This window comes from Lissotriton vulgaris, chromosome 1_2 (genome assembly GCF_964263255.1).
Source record: "Lissotriton vulgaris chromosome 1_2, aLisVul1.2, whole genome shotgun sequence".
Taxonomy (NCBI): Eukaryota; Metazoa; Chordata; class Amphibia; order Caudata; family Salamandridae; genus Lissotriton; species Lissotriton vulgaris.
In genome coordinates this window covers 302895426-302919321 of record NC_141686.1, presented here as the reverse complement: position 1 = coordinate 302919321, position 23896 = coordinate 302895426, and the positions used below count along the sequence as shown (strand labels likewise).

Genomic DNA, 23896 nt, shown 5'->3' with positions numbered 1-23896 from the left:
TTCAATCATTGGCCTCTCTGCTAGCAGAACTCAGAAGTGCCACATATACGTGCATTCTATAATACTCTGACAATATGGACGAGAACATACATTAACAAGTAAATGGTAGTCTACGTATCAAAGCTGTGTCATGCGTGACTGACTCTCCCCCAACCCTAGCCGGCTTCAGAGACACTGGTTGACTTAGGAGGAGGCGTCCTCAACAGTTCCATCATAAAGCGGCTTCCGGGCATCCAGTGCTCTTAAGAGTAAGTCAGTCTTTGCCCTTCACTCACTGACCTCCCTTCCCCTCTTAGTGCAAAATCCAGTGGGTGGGCGGCCTCTGCCCCCTGCCAACACCTCACTTTCTGTGTTTTGAGGGGAGCGGCCGGGGGCCCTTGTGCCCAGCAAGGCAGAGGTCCGGGTTTCGTGAGGGGGTTCATGGCGAGTCTTTGGGGGGTTGGTTTAGTAAGGACTGATGGTCAAGGGAGTGGGGTGCCAGGACCACCCGCGTTCCAAAGCCCAGCACGGGGGTTCTGCTGCTCCTTGTGGGGGCTTCTGGGCGCTGCAGTACTGGTGCCCAGCATGGGAGGGTTCTGGGATCTGGGGGCCAGTATGATGGGCTTCTGCGTCCAGCAGGGTTCGGGTGTCCAGCATAGTGAATTCTGGGTTCTGCTCGGTCATGCTGGGTTCAAAGGTTTGGTGGTGCCCAGCATGACATTGGGCCTGTATTCAGTAGTGCTGTGGTGTTGGCATTCTTTTGGTCTGGATTCAGACGGTTTTGGTGACCACCATCGATGTGGCCTGGATTCAGAGGGGGTCTGTGGCCTGGACTCAGAGGGGGTCTGTGGCCTGGATTCCGAGGGGGTCTGTGGCCTGGACTCAGAGGGGGTCTGTGGCCTGGATTCAGAGCGGGGTCTGTGGCCTGGACTCAGAGGGGGTCTGTGGCCTGTACTCAGAGGGGTCTGTGGCCTGGACTCAGAGGTGGTCTGTGGCCTGGGCTCAGAGGGGTCTGTGGCCTGGGCTCAGAGGGGGTCTGTGGCCTGGACTCAGAGGGGGTCTGTGGCGAGGGGGTCTGTGGCCTGGACTCAGAGGGGGTCCGTGGCCTGGACTCAGAGGGGGTCCGTGGCCTGGACTCAGAGGGGGTCTGTGGCCTGTACTCAGAGGGGGTCTGTGGCCTGGACTCAGAGGTGGTCTGGGCCTGGACTCAGAGGTGGTCTGTGGCCTGGGCTCAGAGGGGTCTGTGGCCTGGACTCAGAGGTGGTCTGTGGCCTGGACTCAGAGGGGGTCTGTGGCCTGGGCTCAGAGGGGGTCTGTGGCCTGGACTCAGAGGTGGTCTGTGGCCTGGACTCAGAGGGGGTCTGTGGCCTGGGCTCAGAGGGGGTCTGTGGCCTGGACTCAGAGGGGGTCTGTGGCCTGGACTCAGAGGGGGTCTGTGGCCTGGGCTCAGGGGGGGGGTCTGTGGCCTGGACTCAGAGGTGGTCTGTGGCCTGGGCTCAGAGGGGGTCTGTGGCCTGGACTCAGAGGGGGTCTGTGGCCTGGACTCAGAGGTGGTCTGTGGCCTGGGCTCAGAGGGGGTCTGTGGCCTGGATTAGAGGGGGTCTGTGGCCTGGATTAGAGGGGGTCTGTGGCTTGGACTCAGAGGGGGTCTGTGGCCTGGATCAGAGGGGGTCTGTGGCCTGGACTCAGAGGGGGTCTGTGGCCTGGGCTCAGAGGTGGACTGTGGCCTGGATTAGAGGGGATCTGTGGCTTGGACTCAGAGGGGGTCTGTGGCCTGGATCAGAGGGGGCCTGTGGCATGGATCAGAGGGGGTCTGTGGCCTGGACTCAGAGGGGGTATGTGGCCTGGATTCAGAGGGGGTCTGTGGCCTGGGCTCAGAGGGGGTCTGTGGCCTGGACTCAGAGGTGGTCTATGGCCTGGGCTCCGAGCGGTCTGTGGCTTGGACTCGCTGCAGCTCTTCGGTCCTCAGCGGTGTTGTGTATCCAGTGGGGTCCGGTGCCCTCCATGCCAGGACACATGTGTGGCGGGCGTGAGCTGTCTCACATGCCAGTGTGCTGGTCCTGCGTGTTTCTCGCTGTGCCAGGGGCGCAGGGTGGGCAGAGTTGTGGCGCCTGGCAAGATCGGTTCTGCAGCGCGCGGGGCTCTGCTGGGCTCACGTGGCCAGCACGGTTCATGTCCGGGCTCTGCTGGGCTCACGTGCCCAGCACGGTTCATTTCCGGTCCTGCTGGGTTCTGGTGCCCTCCATGCCAGCGTCCAGCTCGGCGGGTGCCCATTGTTCTGCCCGGCAGGGGCCCGGAGCCAGGCACGTATAGCGTCCAGCAGGACTCCGGGTTTATAGCGCCTGTTGCCGCATCCATAAAGGGGTTCGTGGTGGTCTGTGCTGATTCAGCTGGACGGACAGCGGGGGGCCAGCGATCTGCAAAGAGAAACAGCGAGGTCAGATCTATAGACACAGACATGAGGCGCAAGAAGAGAGCAAACACCGGGGTCAACATGGCGGCGGAGGGGGGCGCAGGGCCACACACCCGGAGGAAGAGTGCTGGGGAGGAGTAAAGAAGCAGAATGCTGGGGAGGGAGGTACCCTGGCACACACTGGGGTCAACATGGCGGCGGAGGGGGGGGGGGGGGGGGGCGCAGGACAACACACCCGGGGGAAGAGTGCCTGGGGTAGGAGTAAAGAAGCAGAGTGCTGGGGAGGGAGGGGGGAGAGAGGTACCCTGGCGCACACTGGGGTCAACATGGCGGCGAGGGGGGGCTCACACACACGTGGGAAGAGCAAAGGCGCAGAGTGATGGGGAGAGAGGTACCCTGGCACACACTGGTGTCAACATGGCGGCGAGGGGGTGGGGGGGGGCGAGGGGGGCTCACACACACGTGGGAAGAGCAAAGGCGCCGAGTGATGGGGAGAGAGGTACCCTGGCACACACTAGTATCAACATGGCAAAGTAATGTCATTGATGGAGGCATGTGCCACAAAATACATACAAAAGAAAAATTTGAATAGTTTAAGACATGCAATCCTTCTTTGCCCCAAACTGTGAATGGATATAGCAATCCCTAATAACAGGACAACACACATATCAGGCATTACATTCCTAAACTGCACTAGAAGAAAAGATCACAATGTTTCAACCTTCACTTCATTAAGCTGACCTTCTTCTGGATGTTGCGTTCCATTGTCTTACGTTATTTTATGACGAGACCTATTGTTTAACACCTCAAAAGAATGAGCTCTGGGGTTTATGAAGCCAGACCAGAAAATCCATTTTTTATTTCAGAAGTTAGAGCTTCTATTAATGCCTCTTATGAGCACAACCTTTGACCTGTGCTCATCTTTGATCTTCGTTATAGAAACAAGTAGATGAGGAGAGATGTGACGTAAGGCCGTTCTCTGATCGCAAGGGCCTGTAATGAAACACCTTCTATTATAAGACCCTCCTCTGACATCAGAACCCCCTCTCTTATATGAACCTCCTCTGACCTATGCACCCCTTTATCTGAGCTTCCTTTAAGATAAGAACCCCAATTATTATATGGAAATCCTCTTATGTAGGAAGTCGCCTCTGATATAAGAAACTCTTCTGTTATATGAACCTTTTCTTTTACAAACTGGTCTGTGAGCCTCGTGATACGAGAACCCCCACTGTGTGATATGTGCTTTCTCTGATATAAGAACCCCCACTTCTATATGTGTCTGCTGTGGCATGAGACTCCCCTCTGGTGTATGAACCCCCTCTCTGGTATAGAAGCCTGGGGTGCTGCCAAGGGCTGCTATAAGAAGCACCCCTGTTACAATAACTGCACCCCGATATGACATAGGGACGCCTCTGTAATACCAAGGGGCTTCGACAGCCGGAACCTCTACCAGAAACACACGGGAGATGGATATAAGACCCCCCCCCCTCTGCTAGAAGAGGCTTCACCCATGACAAAGATCTGGTGTAAGACCCTCCTCTGAGATAGGGACCCCCTCTGGTATGAAAATCTCTTCTCGTGAGAGAAAGGTCTCGCGCACAGTCGCCTCCATTGAAGAACCTCTAACAAAAGACCCCTCTCTGGTAACACAAATGTCTTTTCAGAACAGGAAGATCTGATATTCGACCCCCTCAGGTTCAAGGACATCCCCTGATAATAGACAGATCTCCCCAGAACAGGATGATGTAATATTTATTTATTTATTTATTTATTTATTTATTCGACTTATAAAGCGCAACTGCCGCCTTGCAGGCTTCCTGGTGCTGATAGCTCAGAAAAGGGTGGTGGGGAATGTGAGGCCAGGCCAGGCCAGCCGGCCAGCACTTGGGGAACAGCCAAGTGTTAACCTTTTTCCTGAAAGGGAGAAGCTCCTTAACTTGCCTAATCTCCCATGGGAGTCTGTTCCATAGTGGCTGCTTCCACCCCAAAGGACCTTCCCCCCGACCTAACTTACCTAAACCTTGGCACATTCACCAGTCTTGCCGATGAGGAGCGAAGCAGTCTAGTTGGGGCAAACCAATCAAATTTAGATTGCATTGTTAAGGGTCCTATCCCATGAAGAGCCTTAACCCCTTGGTCGCGGCCGCGATTCTGCGCCTGTGCGGCAGAATCGCATGTGGGCGGGTTTATGACGGCCCCCAGCCGTCATCAGCACACGCCCACCGTAGTGCATGACGGCTGGGGCCGTCATCATCATCGAAGGGGTTAAAGACGAGACAGAGGGACTTAAGTTGTACTCTCTGCTCAGAGGGAGCCAGCAGAGTTCTGCCAACCTCCTCTGAGAATAGAGACTTCTTCTCAGGCTGGAAGGCCTGATGTTGGAGCCCACACGGGTTTAAAAAACCTCCTCTGAGAATAGAACCCCCTCTGGTATAAGACCCTTACCTTATAATAAGAAATCCTTTTGAGTACAGGAGGCTCTGATATTGGAGCCCTCTCTTATTCTACCTTCTTTGTGGGGTGGGGCTGTGTCCAGCGCCGCTGAGCTCTTTAAATGTCGTCTCCGAGGGATAAAAGCTTCACCTGCTCGGAGAGCGCCTCTCTCTCTCTCCGGGAGTATTGCCATAAAGTGAAAGCAGGCAGCAGCATGTCACCCCCCCTGGGCAGAATCAAATCTTACATGAAGGAAACTAGAAATCAGGTTCACTCCTGATTTTGTCCAGTAGGTGGCGAAGTCCCATCACTGTTCCTGGCCAGTCTGGAGTCCTTTCTTTCTGACTTTGCACGCGTGCTGCACTGCACCGGACACATACAAAGGGGAACGCTGTACAGCTGCCTAGGTACAGTATTGTGTACCGGAAGGCACCATTCCAGTACAAACCCATGCCAGACTCACAGACACCCTTGCACTATGGTGCAAACGTGTGTGGTGCACACATGGGTGGCCCACGGCAGCCTGATTGTACGTCCGTGCTAGGGAGAGGGAAGGAGAGTGTATGTATCTCTGTAGATATGGCGCTGTCTTTCACGCTCCTTGTCACGCAACGCAGCAACTTTGGGCGCTGCGCTGCGTTGTGTGCCAGGGTCGTAAATCTGTATCAAAAAGCCTAAGCCTCCTAAAACCCCAAGTAAAGCCGGGGCTCCATACACAGTCTGATCAACTAGAGTCACGCAAAAGGAGTGACAGTCACGCAGAGTGACGCGACGGTGAGTGGAGTTCAAGTGTGAAATGTAAAGAGGGGTGGGGAATAGCAAGCATGGTCTTTCATTTCTTGAAGCATGCAGCGTGTGTTCCTGTACAGGCGCACACCTGTCCATGTTGATGGAAGTTTTTTTTTTTTTGTTTGAAAAACTCAAAAAGAAATGACTTTATTAATGCTAGTTCAGGTTTCCTTTTGGTGTCTATTTGAACATGTGAGGGCACGTAAGTTTGCTTGCATTCTGGATATAATTTATCGATACATATATTAATTGTTTACATGTCTCTGGCTTCATCTCCTGGGGGAACTCTTAAAGGCCCGTCGCATCTGGGTTTCCTTGGAGGCTTTTCACCCAGCAGAAAAACTAGGCAGCTCTTAAAGCTTACACCCAAGCAGCCCGAGGGATGTGTGCCTGCCTGCCTTCCATCATGCCTGTGTCTGCCTGCCTGCCTCTCATGAGCAGCAGGCCTGCTGCCCGAGCGCCTGTGTCTGCCTGTCTGCCTCCCATCAACAGCAGGCCTGCTGCCCGAACATGTGTCTGCCTGCCTCCCATCAACAGCAGGCCTGCTGCCCGAGCGCCTGTGTCTGCCTGCCTGCCTCCCATCAACAGCAGGCCTGCTGCCCGAACCTGTGTCTGCCTGCCTCCCATCAACAGCAGGCCTGCTGCCCGAGCGCCTGTGTCTGCCTGCCTGCCTCCCATCAACAGCAGGCCTGCTGCCCGAACCTGTGTCTGCCTGCCTCTCATCAGCAGCAGACCTGCTGCCCGAACCTGTGTCTGCCTGCCTGCCTCCCATCAACAGCAGGCCTGCTGCCCGAGCGCCTGTGTCTGCCTCCCATCAACAGCAGGCCTGCTGCCCGAGCGCCTGTGTCTGCCTGCCTGCCTGCCTCCCATCAACAGCAGGCCTGCTGCCCGAACCTGTGTCTGCCTGCCTCTCATCAGCAGCAGACCTGCTGCCCGAACCTGTGTCTGCCTGCCTGCCTCCCATCAACAGCAGGCCTGCTGCCCGAGCGCCTGTGTCTGCCTCCCATCAACAGCAGGCCTGCTGCCCGAGCGCCTGTGTCTGCCTGCCTGCCTGCCTCCCATCAACAGCAGGCCTGCTGCCCGAACCTGTGTCTGCCTGCCTGCCTCCCATCAACAGCAGGCCTGCTGCCCGAGCGCCTGTGTCTGCCTGCCTGCCTCCCATCAACAGCAGGCCTGCTGCCCGAACCTGTGTCTGCCTGCCTCTCATCAGCAGCAGGCCTGCTGCCCGAGCGCCTGTGTCTGCCTGCCTGCCTCCCATCAGCAGCAGGCCTGCTGCCCGAACCTGTGTCTGCCTGCCTCTCATCAGCAGCAGGCCTGCTGCCCGAGCGCCTGTGTCTGCCTGCCTGTCTCCCATCAACAGCAGGCCTGCTGCCCGAGCGCCTGTGTCTGCCTGCCTGCCTCCCATCAACAGCAGGCCTGCTGCCCGAGCGCCTGTGCCTACTCTAGGCGCTGGAGCGCCTGGCTGGGTGTGTGGTCCTCGGATGTAGGTGTGTATGCATACTGTAATCATATAGCGCGAACCTAGCCGAAAGGCATCGGGTCGCTGTACAGGGTGAAAGGCAAGCTTGAAGCCGGCGAGTGATAGCAGAGGCGGCTGCACAGAGCACATCTAAAACACCCCTGACCCCATGCGCTTAAAATATCCGGGATCTAGCACCAAGAAGCAGCAGAGAGCGCTTCACAGAGACCACGTTTACTGTTGCAGGGCGCCGCAAACACAAGTGCTTCTATTGAACGCTATGGTGTGCGAGGTGCAAAAAAACACGCCACGGAAAATAGGGTGGAATTGGGACACGTCACTAGAGCCATACTACCTTTTACGTGATTACACATTCATGATTTACGACGCGCATGCATTAGAGTAGAGAGGGTCGTTGGCAAGTGATGAAAACACATTTTCCCCTTACTTTGCTAAGTACCAAAAATAATTGTAATCCAGTCACCATTTCCTGTGTTAGTCAATTAGCTGCTAGACTGGGGCTGACCACGCTGGAAACCCCACATTTCCTCAAGAAGGGAAGCCACCCCCCCCCCCCCCCCCCCTGAATCCAGCGAGACCAGTTCCAAATGTCACTGGAAAATTCAAACTAATTCTAGATACATCGTGGTCCTGGTCATTGGCGCTCAATGGTGTCTGCTGGCTGCAGAATGGACTATCTTTAACAACAGTGGCGGTGCGTCCATTGGGGGCGTTGGGGCGTTGCCCCACTAGCCATGGACGACCGCACTGTCAATGAATAATGACTTTTTAAAAATAAATCAGTCTTTTTAAAGATTAATCTAAGCCGAGCGCACTGCGCGCTACCTGTCCCGGGAAAAGCGTGAACGAATCGGGCATCCATAAGGATGTGGATTGTGGGGGGCGGAGCTGCGGCAGAGTGACAGGCAGGCAGGTCACACAGACAGGCTGCGGGGTGCTGCCTGCGCATGTTAAATCCCGGAGTAGTCAATTTTTTGACTCTCCCGCGCATGCGTACAGAAGACCTTCCCTCCCCACCCCCACCCGTAGCACTCAGATACATAGGCAGGGACCCGGGGCCCCGGTCTCATTACGGGCAGATAGTGTCCTGCTCGTAATCCAATCCTGGCGCAGTGACGCTGTTCACGCGACGCCAGGATTGGCTGCTGCAGCAGGATGGTCTGTAGTGGCGCCAACAGACCCGGGGCCTGCTCAGGAGCCGGACCTCGGGTAGGATTGTTTAAATAGATTTTATGTGGCGGGGTCTGGCCCAGTAGTAAGCCATGTGGCTATTGTTGTGCGAATGCAATGCTCGTCTGTGCGTAGGCGAGACTCGCCGATCTGTGGAAGGAATTGTGTCTGTGTAGTTGCGCCAACGGACCTGGGGCCTGCTCAGGAGTCGGACCTCAGGTAGGATTGTTTAAATACATTTTATGTGGCGGGGTCTGGCCCAGTAGTAAGCCATGTGGCTATTGTTGTGCGAATGCAATGCTAGTCTGTGCGTAGGCGAGACTCGCCGATCTGTGGAAGGAACCGTGTCTGTACAAGTGCTGAGCAGTGCGAGTGCTCGCATGTGACCAGTGCCCTCTGTTTTAATAACCCCCCCTCCCCGCACGACAGCAAGCTAGCCGCGAATGTATGCACGTTTAACTCCTCAAAGTTCATAAGGTAAAAAAAAACAACCCAGAAATAGAGGATTGTGGCCGGATTTGAACCTCATCATGAGTGCTCTGGATATTAATACAATTCGACGCCGCACAACTTGGATGTTTTGGGTGCAATACATAACACGTATTACCATTTTTGCTTATATATAGGGCACAATAGTTATCTTCTGGTGGTTACTGCCCCAAGAACTGCAGGTTCCGGTAATTCCTTGGACTTTTTTCCCCTCCGGTTACTTTCCTGAAATTTTGACCAGCAGAAAATAAACCGGGCCTGAGCACTTTATTATACTTGGTGAACACTGGTATGATACACTCTGCACCACTCATAATTCCGACCTCTGATGGAATCGGGGTTTCTGCAAGGGTCGGAATTTTCTGGTCCAGTGAAACGAGGGCTTAAATAGGTTAAGACAGACCCGGAATATGTATTACTCAGCAGGCCACACTTTGTCAGACGTAAATGATTCATATTTACAAGTGTAAAGCATGTGTGTGTTGTTACACATTTCCACTAAAAAGCTTTAGATTGTCTATTCTGTTGCATGCGTCATAGAGTGCAACCCGTTACCGAGCTTTCTTCTCCACATGCTTGGGAATGTTATTCATGAAATGGTGACACAGTTTAATTAGACTGGTGCACAGTGCGTCAGTAACTTTGGTCTAGCAAGTGCAGTTTTCACGTGTCCATGCTGACAGAACAGGAAGGTCTGATGCACATGAATAAGATCCCGTCAAACAGATACACTATTGACGTAGCTTTAGTTGGGTTGTTGACTGGTAATTGAGTTAATGCTCCCAAACGAGGCACGGGTGACACGGGTTAATTGCTAGGGAGAGTACCATTGTTCATGGTGTTTAGGCGACCAAGTTGGGTGTGACATAGCAGGAGCGAACGAGTCCAAGAAGGCAGAGTGGCTTAGTAGAAGCATGTGCAGGCAAGGCTAATTCTTTCATAGGAGAAGGCATTATCAGGTCTGCAGGGTTATTTTACTCCTTACCGGCAAAGAATTAAAAGAGCAGAAAACGTACAGAACGATACTAAAGTGGCCCGATACCCGGTAACTGTTATTTGTCAATTAGGAAACAATGCGAGGTCTGTGTTAATTTGCAGTTCAGACCTGTTAGTAATGACAAGCAGGTCAAGTGGAGTGCCCAGGAGTGGTACATGTTGTTATTAATATTTTGCCTACTCTATACTTCCATCATGTGCGTTTTTACTGAAATGCAGTGGAATGTGTGAACAATGCACTGTGCGCTCTGCAGAGAGGCCAACAATTGGATGACCATGTATTGTGAACACATTTTTTCACTCAGTGACGGCCACATTGAGGAACTGGCACTGCCCTCGGCCTCAGCTCCAGAGCTCAGCTCTCAACTGTGGTATGCATGTGATTCAGTTCAAAGCCTACACTGTACAAGAGTATTATACTAAGACAAACAACAAGTTAAAAACAGTTTTATGAGTTTTCCTTTATACGTGAATATAATAGTATTTTTTGCCCATATATCAAAGAATTTTGCTGAAAATTGCATCTACAAATGTCAATGTTTACACATCTTCTGGGGGGAACCCTATGAAACGTCAGCCTTATACGTATACATTTATTTTGTGTTACGCCCCACCACTTGCAAATTCCACCAGCCACCACTGTTTAACAAGCATTGCTTTTTTCGACTTGTTTTACATAGTCCAATGTCCCAAAACCCACCTGCCTCAACTGGGCCCAGTAGAAACCATAAAGAACTGGTCTGTTGGTTAAGGAACACTCAAGGGTGGAGGACTCTGCCTTACCTGCCTCTGGGCTCAGACCCTGCATGGGATCAGCGTCTCCTCCGTCGGGGTCCCCGGGGGCACCTTGGTCTCTCCGGACGGCTTGCCGGCATGGCTGCCGGAAGACAGGCTGCCTGACTTGTCGTCCAGGCGGGAGCCAGGCCGGATCTTCAGCAGCGGCCTCAGCTTGCCGCAGGAGAGCACGGCCAGGCACTGCTCGCGGAAGCGGCTGTCGAAGAAGGCGTACAGGAAGGGGTTCAGGCAGCTGTTGACATAGGCCACGCAGGTGGTGTAGGGGTGGATGTTGCTCAGGAAGGCGTGGAAGCCGCAGGACCAGGGAAGGACCTCGAGGTCCATCAGGAGGTAGATGATCTTCACCAGGTGGAAGGGTAGCCAGCAGGCCGCGAAGCAGGCCACCAGAGTCGAGATGATGCTGAGGAGACGTCGCTTCCGGAGGCCTTCATGGCGCTGCTTCTGGAAGTGGCTGGAGATGGTCCGGCCAATGAAGACGTAGCAGGTCAGCATGACGGCGAAGGGGGCCACAAATCCAAGAAGGGTGGACAAGATGCTTAGACTGACCATCCAGTGCAACTCAGTGGCTTTGCCGGCCACGCTGGCGTAGTCCATGAGGCAACTGATCTTCTCAGCTTGCTCCTGCCCTGGGCCCGTTCCGCGGAACACCAACACTGGTAGGGCAAATATGGCCGCCAGGACCCAAAGCACGCCGGTGGCCACCAGGCCGCTGATCCGCGAGCGAATGCGCCCATTGGTCAACGAGTGCACAATGGCCAGGTAGCGGTCGAAGCTGAGGCAGGTGAGGCAGAAGACGCTGGCATACATGTTCAGGGAGGTCAGGTAGCTGCTGAGCTTGCAGGCCAAGGACCCAAATGGCCAGTGGTAGTTGAGGGCAGTGTAGACTGCCCAGAGGGGCAGCGTGACCACGAAGGCTAGGTCGGCCAGGGCCAGGCTGGCGATGAAGGTGTCGGCCGAGCGCCTCTTCTCGGGGTTGCGGTAGATGGTCCAAAGCACAAGGCCGTTCCCCGAGATGCCGAGGAGGAAGACGAGCATATAGATGGTGGGCATGAGTACGTGGGTGGGCGTCCAATCGTTGTACTCACACTCAGTCTCATTGTCGTGGGGGTTGTAGCTCATGCCGTCTGGATAGTTGTAGTCCCCCTCATACCCACTACTGTCCATGCTGAGATTGTGGAGTTCACTCAGTGCATGTAGGCCCTGCCCGTGGGTCATAGCGGCGTTCCAACAAAAGAGGGCTTTGAATAAATCAAGGACGCCTTCTCCAAAATCAAAGCTGGCCTTCCTTGGTGGCCTCAAACAAATCAATGTAAATCTTTCCCGGTGGTCTCCACAAAAACCATGAAGTCCTCTCTTGGAAACTTCTTTCTTAAGAGTGGTCCCTTCAGGAGGGACCTCTCAGACCCAGGGAGTGTCCCTCTCAGATCCAGGGAGTGTCCCTCTCAGATCCAGGGAGTGTCCCTCTCAGACCCAGGGAGTCCTCTTCCCAGATCCAGGTGGACCTCGTCTTCTCCAGAGTTCGCCTCCGAGCCTGTTGGTCGCCTCCTCGGTCCCCAGCCCTCCTGGCCTCGGCTCTTCTTGGTTTGATTCGCGGGTTCAGGGGTCCTGGGTTTCCCTTGAGGTGGCGGCTCGCTCCCAGAGTCTCTCCTCGTCGGTCTCGGTCAGAACCGCCTGTCCCTCCTCTGTCTCAAGACGCCCCCTCCGTCCCTTCGCTGGACTCTCCGGCGCCCCTCGGTCTCAGGCTGGTCACCCGCCCCCCTCTGTCTCCTGGGCCCTGGGTACCGGCCGGTGGTATCGGATGCGGGTAGCTCGCCTGGCTCTGCCCCTCCTGAGGGCAGGGAGGTGTTCCTCTGCGTCTGCAGTGCTTGGTCACCGCTCCACTGTCTCCTGCAGGGTCCTGGAGAGTGAACTGCCCTCTCTGGTGGTCTCTGCGCTAAAGATGCCTGACCCAGCCCCTCCGTGCCATAAGATTAGTGGGGTCTGAAGACACACCCCTTCGCGAGCCTCGCATCTCAACTTCTCACTCCCCATCACCGCCGCCTCGTCTTCCTCACACCTCTTCAGGGAGCTGTTAACCCCTGCAGCGCTCTGGGCACGCACAGATTTCATCTGTAGACATGACATACAGGCTGCCCCTGCCTGTCCCCTCGGCCTGCACTCTGTCCTTGCTTACCCTCCCCTGCCTGTCCCGTCGGCCTGCACTCTGTCCTTGCTTACCCTCCCCTGCCTGTCCCCTCGGCCTGCACTCTGTCCTTGCTTACCCTCCCCTGCCTGTCCCGTCGGCCTGCACTCTGTCCTTGCTTACCCTCCCCTGCCTGTCCCGTCGGCCTGCACTCTGTCCTTGCTTACCCTCCCCTGCCTGTCCCCTCGGCCTGCACTCTGTCCTTGCTTACCCTCCCCTGCCTGTCCCGTCGGCCGGCACTCTGTCCTTGCTTACCCTCCCCTGCCTGTCCCGCCGACCTGCACTCTGTCCTAGCTTACCCTCCCATGCATGTCCCGTCGGCCTGCACTCTGTCCTTTCTTCCCCTGCTTCTCCCTGCCTTACCAGTTCTCCAACTCTCCCCCACAGTCCGACTTTGCCCCTGTACCTGCTTGTTCAATTCCAATCCTGCCCCCTCACTGCCCGTGGTTCTGATTGACGCAAAATGCCTACCAGCTATCGGGCTTAGCCGGTCTTTTACTGCCGTGTTCTGAGCGCCCTCTGACCCTCTGGCAAGAACCCTGGAAACCCACCCCCTGCCTGCGAAAACCCTGCTACCCTCTGCCCCCTGCCTGCCAGAACCCTCCCACCCTCTGCCCCCTGCCTGCCAGAACCCTGCTATCCTCTGCCCCCTGCCTTCCAGAACCCTGCTACCCCCTGCCTGCCAGAACCCTCCCACCCTCTGCCCCCTGCCTGCCATAACCCTGCTACCCTCTGCCCCCTGCCTGCCAGAACCCTGCCACCTGCCTGCGAGAACCCTGCTACCCTCTGCCCCCTGCCTGCCAGAACCCTGCCACCTGCCTGCGAGAACCCTGCTACCCTCTGCCCCCTGCCTGCCAGAACCCTGCTACCCTCTGCCTGCCAGAACCCTGCTACCCTCTGCTCCTGCCTGTGAGAACCCTGCCAACCCTCCCCCTGCCTGCCAGAACCCTGCCAACCCACCCTGCCAGAACCCTGCCAACCCTCCCCCCTGTCTGCCAGAACCCTGCCAACCCCCCCCCCCGCCAGAACCCTGCCAACCCTTCCCCTGCCTGCGAAAACCCTGCTACCCTCTGCCTGCCAGAACCCCGCTACCCTCTGCTTCCTGCCTGCCAAACCCTGCTACCCTCTGCCTGCCAGAACCCTGCTACCCTCTGCTTCCTGCCTGCCAAACCCTGCTACCCTCTGCCTGCCAGAACCCTGCTACCCTCTGCTTCCTGCCTGCCAGAACCCCCCACCCTCTGCCCCCTGCCTGCCAAACCCTGCTACCCTCAGCCCCCTGCCTTCCAGAACCTTGCCACCCTCAGCCCCCTGCCCGCCAGAACCCTGCTACCCTCTGCCCCCTGCCTGCCAGAACCCTGCCACCCTCTGCCCCCTGCCTACGAGAACCCTGCTACCCTCTGCCACCTGCCTGCGAGAACCCTGACAGCCCTCCCCCCTGCCTGCCAGAACCCTGCCAACCCCCCCTGCCAGAACCCTGCCAACCCTCCCCCTGTCTGCCAGAACCCTGCTACCCTCTGCCCCCTGCCTGCCAGAACCCTGCTACCCTCTGCCCCCTGCCTGCCAGAACCCTGCTACCCTCTGCCACCTGCCTGCGAGAACCCCCCACCCTCTGCCCCCTGCTTGCCAGAACCCTGCTACCCTCTGCCACCTGCCTGTGAGAACCCTGCCAGCCCTCCCCCTGTCTGCCAGAACCCTGCCAACCCCCCTGCCAGAAGCCTGCCAACCGCCCCCCCCTGCCTGCGAGAACCCCGCCACCCTCTTCCACAGCCTGCCAGAAGCATGCCACCCTCTGCTCCCTGCTGCGGATGTACCCCCCCCCCCATGTCTTGTGACTGGCCCTGCGCTAGGAGTGCCTGTTCTGCCTATGCTTGCTCCCTTCGTGACCTCTAACTGCCCCCTCTAAGCATGCCTGTCCCCTTCGTGTCTTGAGACTGCCACTTCTTTCCATGCCTGCTCCGTTCGTGTCCTCTGACAGTCTCTTCTGTCCATGCCTGCTCCCTTTGTGTCCCAAGACTACCCTTCTCTCCATGCCTGCACCCTTCGCGCATTCTCTGCTCCTTGTGTCCATGCCTGCTTCATTCGTGCCGCCTGATTGACCCATCTGTCCATGCCTGCTCCCTTCGAGCACTCAGCCTGCTCAAGTGTGTCCATGCCTGCTCCCTTCGTGCCCTCAGACCACCTTTCTGTCAATGCCTGCTCCTTCCATGCCCTGAGACTGCCCCATCTATCCATGCCTGCCTGCTCCATACGTGCCCTCAGACTGCCCCTTCTGTCCGTGCCTGCTTCTTTCGTGCCCTGAGACTGCCCCTTCTGTCCATGCCTGCCCCGCGCCCTCTGACCGCCTCTAGGTCCATGACTGCTCTCTCTGTGCCCTCTGACTGCCCCCTCTATCCATGCCTGCCTGCTCCATATATGCCCTCAGACGGCCCCTTCTTTCCATGCCTGTTTCCTTCGTTCACTATGTCTGCCCCTTGTGTTCAGGCCCGCTTCCTCCCTGACCTCCGACTACCCCTTCTGTCCGTCATCTCCATACGTGCCTTCTGACTCCCCCTTCTCTCCATGCCTGCTCCCTTCTCGCATTGTCTGCTCCTTCTCTCCATGCCTGCTCCCTTCTCGCATTGTCTGCTCCTTGTTTCCATGCCTGCTTCATTCGTGCCCCCTGATTGACCTATCTGTCCATGACTGCTCCCTTCGAGCACTCAGCCTGCTCAAGTGTGGCCATGCCTGCTCCCTTCGTGCCCTTAGACCACCTTTCTGTCAATGCCTGCTCCTTCCATGCCCTGAGACTGCCCCTTCTGTCCATGCCTGCCCCGCGCCCTCTGACCGCCCCTTAGGTCCATCACTGCTCTCTCTGTGCCCTCTGACTGCCCCCCTATCCTTGCCTGCCTGCCTGCTCCATACGTGCCCTCAGACCACCCTTCTGTCCATGCCTGCTCACTTCGTAGCATCACACTGCCCCTTCTGCCTTATGCTTGCTTCCTTTGCGCCCTCAGACTGCCCTTATGTCCATGCCTGCTCACTTTGTGCCCTCTGACTTCCCCTTCTCTCCCAGGAAGCACCCAGGCTCCCAGACTCCCCTAGCGAATCACGATGCTGCTGTCACCAGCATGACAGCAGCGTTTTGATTGGTCTGAGCGCTGTGGTTCAGCTCTCAGACAGGGGTTGGGAGTCTGTGCATGTCCTCCACCCAGGCTGTGCAATACAGCCCGGCGGAGAACATGCTAAGTGCGCATGACTGTTTGGCCTGCCCAAGACGGACGTCCAAACCATCATGCACATTTAGAGAGTGCCACCACTCCTCCCCCTGCTATGTGGGCAGTCCTCCCGCCCCTCCCCGCACCTCGGGAAAAGTAACATGATAATAACATGGCGATATCATTTTATTTTTCCTGTGGGACGAGGCTCCTCTGCCTTAACGGATGAGCCACCGCTGGGTCATAGAGAGGAGGGTCATGGAGCAGAGTGGAAAAGAGTGGAGTAGAGTGTCTTAGAGTGGAGTGGCGTAGAGTGGCATAGATGGCATAGACTGCAGTAGAGTGGAGTGTCAAGGAGTGTCATAGAGTAGATTGTTGTAGAGTGGAGCGGCGTAAAGTGGAGTGGTGTAAAGTGGAGCAGCGTAAAGTGGAGTGGCGTAAAGTGGAGTGACGTAAAGTGGAGTGGCGTAAAGTGGAGTGGCGTAAAGTGGAGCAGCGTAAAGTGGAGTGGCGTAAAGTGGAGCAGCGTAAAGTGGAGTGGCGTAAAGTGGAGTGGCGTAAAGTGGAGTGGCGTAAAGTGGAGTGGTGTAAAGTGGAGCAGCGTAAAGTGGAGCGGCGTAAAGTGGAGTGGCGTAAAGTGGAGTGGCGTAAAGTGGAGTGGCAAAAAGTGGAGTGGCACAGAGTGGAGTGGCGTAAAGTGGAGCGGGGTAAAGTGGAGTGGCGTAAAGTGGAGTGGCGTAAAGTGGAGTGGTGTAAAGTGGAGCAGCGTAAAGTGGAGTGGCGTAAAGTGGAGTGACGTAAAGTGGAGTGGCGTAAAGTGGAGTGGTGTAAAGTGGAGCAGCGTAAAGTGGAGCAGCGTAAAGTGGAGTGGCGTAAAGTGGAGCAGCGTAAAGTGGAGTGGCGTAAAGTGGAGTGGCGTAAAGTGGAGTGGCGTAAAGTGGAGTGGTGTAAAGTGGAGCAGCGTAAAGTGGAGCGGCGTAAAGTGGAGTGGCGTAAAGTGGAGTGGCGTAAAGTGGAGTGGTGTAAAGTGGAGCAGCGTAAAGTGGAGTGGCGTAAAGTGGAGTGGCGTAAAGTGGAGTGGCGTAAAGTGGAGTGGCGTAAAGTGGAGTGGCGTAAAGTGGAGTGGTGTAAAGTGGAGCAGCGTAAAGTGGAGTGGCGTAAAGTGGAGCAGCGTAAAGTGGAGTGGCGTAAAGTGGAGTGGCAAAAAGTGGAGTGGCACAGAGTGGAGTGGCACAGAGTGGAGTGGCACAGAGTAGAGTTTCATAGAGTTTAGAAGAATGTTGTAGAGTGGAGTATCGTGGAGTGGAATGGAGCAGCGTAGAGTAGAGTCGAGTGTCCTGTAGTGGTGTAGAGCAGAGTTGTGTAGAGTGGAGCACACATGATGTGGTAGCACACTGCCATTATTTCACCTGAAAGTGACCATTAAACTTTGCACAGACATACAGTTTCCTGATCAAACTATACAGCGCACAAACGAAGATGTGTGGAAATGGCGTCTCCTAGTGTATTGATTTATTTTAGTCGCATTAAAGAAACCGGTCCTCGGAAGCTTGTTTCCGGTCCAGGGGAGGCATGGCTTGGCAGTTCGGGCTGGACTGTTCCCATGAGGCACAGGGTCAAGCCTGATTTGCATATGGCCATGTCTGAACTGGGATGGCAGAGTGGGCTTAAGAACAGTGATGGATTAAACCCAGATCTTTTGACTGGGTTTGAGTGTTTGATTGGTTCAGATGCTCCATCCATCACCACCCCCTTTTCTACCGCTTTGTTCACCATAAGTGTGGCAGGGTATGCTCAGTCATGAGTCCCTTGCTCAATTTGCCGCTGGATTCAAGCAAGCCGGGCTGAAGACGGCTGGAATGCCAGAAACTGGTCCTTGGAAGCTTTTTTCCAGTCCAGGGAAGACATGGCTTGGCAGTTCGGACTGGACTGTTCCCATGAGGCACAGGGTCGGACTGATTTGCATATAGCCATGTCTGAACTGGGGCGGCAGAGTGAGCTAAAGAACGGGGATGGATTAAACCCAGATCAGTTGACTGGGGGTGTGTGTTTGATCGATTCAGATGCTCATGGGGGTCCTGCCTCGGGACCATCCATGCCGAAACTGTGGCGCTGACGAGGAAACTTTCGAGGTAAGGGATACTGTATGGGTCAAGTCTCCGTTTATGTCCCTCTCCGATATAAGACTGGAGACATTGACAATCACGGGAGATATGGGCTAGCCACTAGTTACTAGCCTGAATAACTGGGAGGGGTGAGGTTGCTCAATACATCAGCACGTTAACCGTATGGAGCGGAACTGGTAGTTCAACTAACATTGGCCTTTTTTAAAAAGACGTTGCGCTGCCCTGTATGAGGTATATCAGTAGCACCCACTCATATGAACCCCTATGCTATCACTCTTTGAGTTAGGGAGAAGTCCCGGTTGCATTATTAATCGCTATGGAAAGGAATGCTGGGACTTGTGGTCCGTATGACCACAGTGAATTGCTAAAGATAGGTGGGGGTCTTCTTATTGTATGATTAGGGGACCATGGATACTCTGCCTATCATGACTCTCCTGTATATATAATTCTAGATATATTGTATGTTGTTTTTTCTGTATTAGGTTCTCAATTTTTGAACCAAACCTTTACTGTGGGAGAAGGAACTGATACGGCTTCCTCACCCGAATTCACGGCGCCGGAGCGCGACATTTATAATTAAGGGATCCTTGTAACTTATTTTGAGAGGTATGCATTAGAAACTTTAAGCATGTTGGTTGACCCTTGTTTATGAAATCTGAGGGAGGTGTTATAGATGTTTCCTTCTATCCATATAGGTGTTGCCAAGGTTCACGGATACTTTAAGGCGAAAAGAAAAATTGGAAACTGAATAAACAGGGAGACTAGGAGTAGGACTACTAAACCGCTTGGGCCACTGCGGCTTCGACTGAGGTCAGTATAACGGAAGGGAGACAAGCGTTTAGAGTATGAATGCCGCATGTAATACAAAATTGGGATTCCTTAGTGAACTAGGCAAACCCGCTAGAGGTGCCAATCCGATTTTTGCACAAGGAGTGTATTGGAGAATGTTCTAGTTTGGACTCTAGACTCAAATAGTTATTAGGATAGCGGCAGATAATAGCAATGCTTTTTTACCCCTAGGTTCCCTTACACGCTTTTTTTGTGACTTTGGAGGATCCACGTACGCGTTACCGGTTGCACTTTCATCTCGGTAAGCTTAGTTGTCTGTGATATATCTATAAAGGAGGGATGAGGAGGTTTTGACTGGGTGTAATAAGAAAGATACTGACAGTGCACACAATGACATTGTGGACTCATGGGCCATTTGGGTGCCTGTGTTTCAGCTATTCTGCTTCTCGGCTTCTCTCCCCTCCATCTCTCTTTTTGCTTTTCTCTCTCTCTCTCTTTCTTTCTCTTTTACTCTTTACTCTACTTTTTTTCTTTTCCTTCAGTTCTCTTCGCTTTTTCACAAACCTTATAACAATGGTGATTTCAGTTAAAGAACTAAGATGAAAATGTATGACCATATTGACTACGGTCCGTTTACTTAATTTCATACCCTTCACAGACAAGTGTTAGTTAGCGTTAGGGTGTGAATCCTCTGACGATCCCTTACGACCATTGGTCCGACTGGTATGTACGATATTCTCTTCTCCCCCCCTTCTGCTGCTTCACAGGGTGGAATAGGAGGATAAATTTGGTTCTACATGATTTTATATGTCTATGAAAAGAAATAAGTTCTGCGTGATTGGAGTGAGATATAGACTGCATCAATGTGGGTACATCATGGGTGACATGAGTCTAGGACAAACTTTAGATCTGTAACTTGAGATCCCTTGTAACTGGTTTCTTAATGAAACAGACTGAGAAACAGAGAGTTAAATGTCTATGGTAATGAATTATGCTTTGAGGTTGTATGTGTTTCTTTTTGTATTGGTTTCTGTACTATCTCTTGTAGTGTGTCGTTTGTAATGTGTTTTTAAATATCATGTCGAATGTTTCTTTCTGGTAACAGTGACTATGAGTAAGATCTGTTTACAAAATGTAAAACTCATGAGGGTTTTTTTTATCTATTTGGTTTCAGCCCTGAAGAAACTCCCTGGTAGGGAGTGAAACGCGTTGGCTGACTGTTTTGCTAATTGCACTGTGACTGCTTTTAAAAAGAATGAATAATATTAAATAAAAGACTCTTTCACATACCAAATTTGACATCTTTCTTGGACATCTTCTTATCTGTGGGCCCCCACATAAGCTAACAAAAAAATGTTAGGGGCTGATTAGCATGGCGGGCGAACTTTGTCCACCCGCCATAGCCCCGGGAAATGGGACCGCCCGCAATGCATGCGGCGGTCGCGAATTTGCAATTTGGATGCGCCCACCACACTGGCGTGTGCATCCCGCATTTTTAACATTGTGGCGAGCAGTGCTGCCAGCAGCACCCACCGCAAGGTTAAAAATGCAAGTTGTGCATTTGAATGCACAACATGACAGGTACCGCGCGGTGCCTGCCACGTTGTACATGCAAATGCAGGGGGGTACCATAGGTACCCCCATGTGCACACCCCACCCCCCAAAATACCTGGGGGCTCACTACAGGCACCCAATGTCAAGGACTGCATGCCTTTCCGTGGTGGCAACGCCGCCACGGAAAGAGAAATCCCTGCATGTATCCTAATATGGATGGTGGATTCTACCTGACACCGCCACCATATTAAAACCTTTTCCGCACGGTCGACTCATCGACCGAGCATAAAACCGGCGGATGGTCTTTCCGTCCGTTAGGGTCCCCCTGCCATAGTAATATGGCTGGGGAAATGGGTGGCGTACGGTGGATTATGGCGGGTGGATTGCCACTGCTATGCGGGCAGTGGTGATCCGCCCACCATTGTAATCGACCCCTTAGTGTGCAATCCCTAGCACCCCAACCCTTGTGACCGCCTACAATGATTCGCTTATCACAGGATTTGTGTGATAAAAGCACTAACGCACTGACCAAGCTATATAAAATCCATATCTGTGGTTTGCAATTTTTGCACCAGACATGTTGACCTCCATGTTGCTTTATTTATGGAGGCACCCAGACTGCCATGAAGCATCCCCAATTGTATCGTTTGATTTCCACAGTGTCAACTCTTACTTAAAGTGCTGTCGGTGAAAGAGTCACTTGAGCTCCAGTGTGATTTCCAGGGACACTTTTCATCGATACCAGTTTGCTGTGCATGTGTCTCTCAAGCAAGGCACGCTTGTTTTTATGGCCTTCCATGGGAATTATTTTGATAAATGTGTGTCATTTATTAACTGGGGCATTCTGTTGCTGGCAGTATGCTGTAGTGTTCTCTGCAATCAAAGCAATATGGGAGATTCCCTTCTTTAGGAAAAGGGATGGGTGTGCAAATACAAGAACAAGATTCCCTTTTCCTTATTTTTTATAAAAACTGAGAAGAAATCACTTACTCAGGGCCTACCCTATGACCAAGCGGTACATTAGTTATGGGATGGAGTCAAAACAAGTTATCAAATTTACACAAACAAGTTATCACATTTCCATAAATAATTATGTACCTCCCTCTATGATGGAATTAGCCAAGTCAAAAAAGGGCAAAATGCAAAGGAATGAGATATATACCTGTTTTATTTACCAATTAATTCTTGTATCTTCATTATTTAATCTTAACAATAAACAAGCATTGGAAATGCAATAGGTCTCGCATTAGGAAAGTTTGAGCAATTGGTATTGTAAATGACACTTTTTTTATTTATGTGTTGGTTTTGTAACTAGCAAAAGTAATAGCTTTGTCAGTTACAATGTCAATAGTTTTAACTTTCGCAAATGTGACACCTATAGCATTTGTAATGCAATGTGTGTTGTCTTTACGTGACTTAGATGTATTGATATTGCAAATAACAATGGCTTTTAATTTTGTAAATAATTAATACTTAAATAAAATTTATTGTAATTTATAAATGGCAATAGCTTAAACGTTTGTAATTTAATTTTGTGAAGATTATGTTCAGTGTATTTTATTGTGACGAAAATCCAAGAACATTGAATTTGCACCTGGTGGTGGATGTGGTGGTGGATGTGGTGGTGGTGGTGGATGTGGTGGTGGTGGATGCGGTGGAAGTGGTGGTGGATGTGGTGGTGGTGGTGGATGTGGTGGTGGTGGTGGATGTGGTGGTGGATGAGGTGGTGGTGGGGGATATACTAATTTTACTTAGTAGGGTTGATGTCTAAGCTCGCTGCATTTGGAAGATGTAACATAGTATCTATTATTAATCTTTGAAAACGTATTTGATTTTTCACGTTTTCTTTTAATGCAAGTTCCGAATCCACCAGAAAAGGCTGTCCTCCTCTGGCTGTTGGGGGAGGGGCGGGAAGCAGGTAGAGAAGGGTTTCTGATTGTAAAGGGTGAATTTGTTCCCATGGAAGGCGAGGGAGGGGCCGTGGAAGAGGAGTGAGCGGGGCGCTGCAGCCAAGACTTGCTATGTGGATAAGTGTTCATAATGCTCGGAGAAAATATAGGCTCACACAAGCAGCTTTCAGGCTCGACCTCGGTGGCGGCTGAGATAAACAGAACTTTCAATGCGAACACCACAGGGTTAGGCTTCCCCCGCTACCGTAACAGCATACGAGCTCTGAAAACAAGAACGCACATGTTTTGGTTTGAAAGGGGTGGCTTGGTGAGCAAAATAACGATGGATTAAACCCAGATCTGTGACTGGCGGTGAATATTTTGCCATTGTGCAACATTCCGTCCATCATCTTGTGTGTTTTGCTGGTGTATTGAAGGCTGGTACCAACCTCAACTTCCCACTATGTTGCTATTGGCTGTCAACTTTGGTTCATGCCTACAAAGCAGAAATACATTTTTAAAAACATTTTAGCCCTCTTCCCTGGGCTATGAAGGTAAATTATACCTTGCACATATAAGTGATGGTTTAGGGGTCCCTAGTTTTTTGGGGCACCAATAATTTACCTAGATTTAAATACTTTGTTAGTTCAGAACCATTCTATGTTTGCTTTACTTGATGTTTCATTGCGTTGTGGCACCAGTGCTGCATCTCAGCCATATGTGCTGTGATCGACAAGTTCTTCATTTGTTTTAACCTGTTTTCCTGAACTGCGTCTCAAAAAAAAGTCCGTAAGGCAGAATTTGTAATGACATTGGCAGCAGCTGTGCATTTTAAAAGTAAAGTGTTATAATGCGCAACGTGTGAAGTTTATCTCTTTCACAAACCAGATTGTCGGTACATAGTTTTACAGATTCCTTCCACGCACGCACCTCACAAGCATCTCTGAACACACACACACACACAGCTTACACACTATGCACGCAACCTTCGGCACATCCTCACATGCCAGCGCTTGTCTCCCAGGAGATGGCACCTTCTGTAATGATGACCCTTCGCCCTGTTTAAATATCCGCAGTTAACGTGCTCAAATCATCGTTCACTGACGGGTTTCGACCTGTGACTAGAAAACTAAATATAAGGAAAGCATACAATTTAAATATGTACTATAAACGTAATACGCATGTCTCTCCTTTTAGTAGCCAATGTTTGTAGCATGTTGTTCCTTTTGGTTTTCTTTAGTTTGGGTTTTATATCGACTTAATTAAATGTTCTCACCTTTGCATCTTCCTTCAGACCCAGGTTGTGCACTGACGTGCCGCAGAACCAGCATGTTCTATGCGCTCTAATGCACTCACTATATATATATATATATAATATATATATATATATATATATAATATTTTTTTTAAGGTTTTTTTTCCCCCTTTGATTCTCAGGATGCAGTCTACACGCCGTGGACAGTGCCTGGATGCAGCCAGGGTGCAAGGATATGCAAATAACTCATTAAACTCTAGTCTGACGGGCATCTGTTACGATCTTTGATTGGGGTGGGGGTGTTAGTTGGGGGGTTGACTGTTGCTACGGACTGTGTGACGTACGGTTCACGCGCACTCT

General features: G+C 52.5%; 1 protein-coding gene across 1 annotated transcript; it reads right to left on the bottom strand.

Moving 5' to 3' along the window:
- Positions 1 to 1914: 1914 nt before the first annotated feature.
- LOC147736563 (apelin receptor-like) lies at positions 1915 to 12462 on the bottom strand. The gene is made up of 2 exons (XM_086953304.1): positions 10536 to 12462; positions 1915 to 2396 (listed from the first exon to the last, which is right to left on the bottom strand). The coding sequence occupies exon 1, from the start codon at positions 11760 to 11762 to the stop codon at positions 10548 to 10550; it is 1215 nt and encodes a 404-aa protein (XP_086809430.1). The 5' UTR covers positions 11763 to 12462; the 3' UTR covers positions 1915 to 2396; positions 10536 to 10547.
- Between the last annotated feature and the right edge of the window lie 11434 nt (positions 12463 to 23896).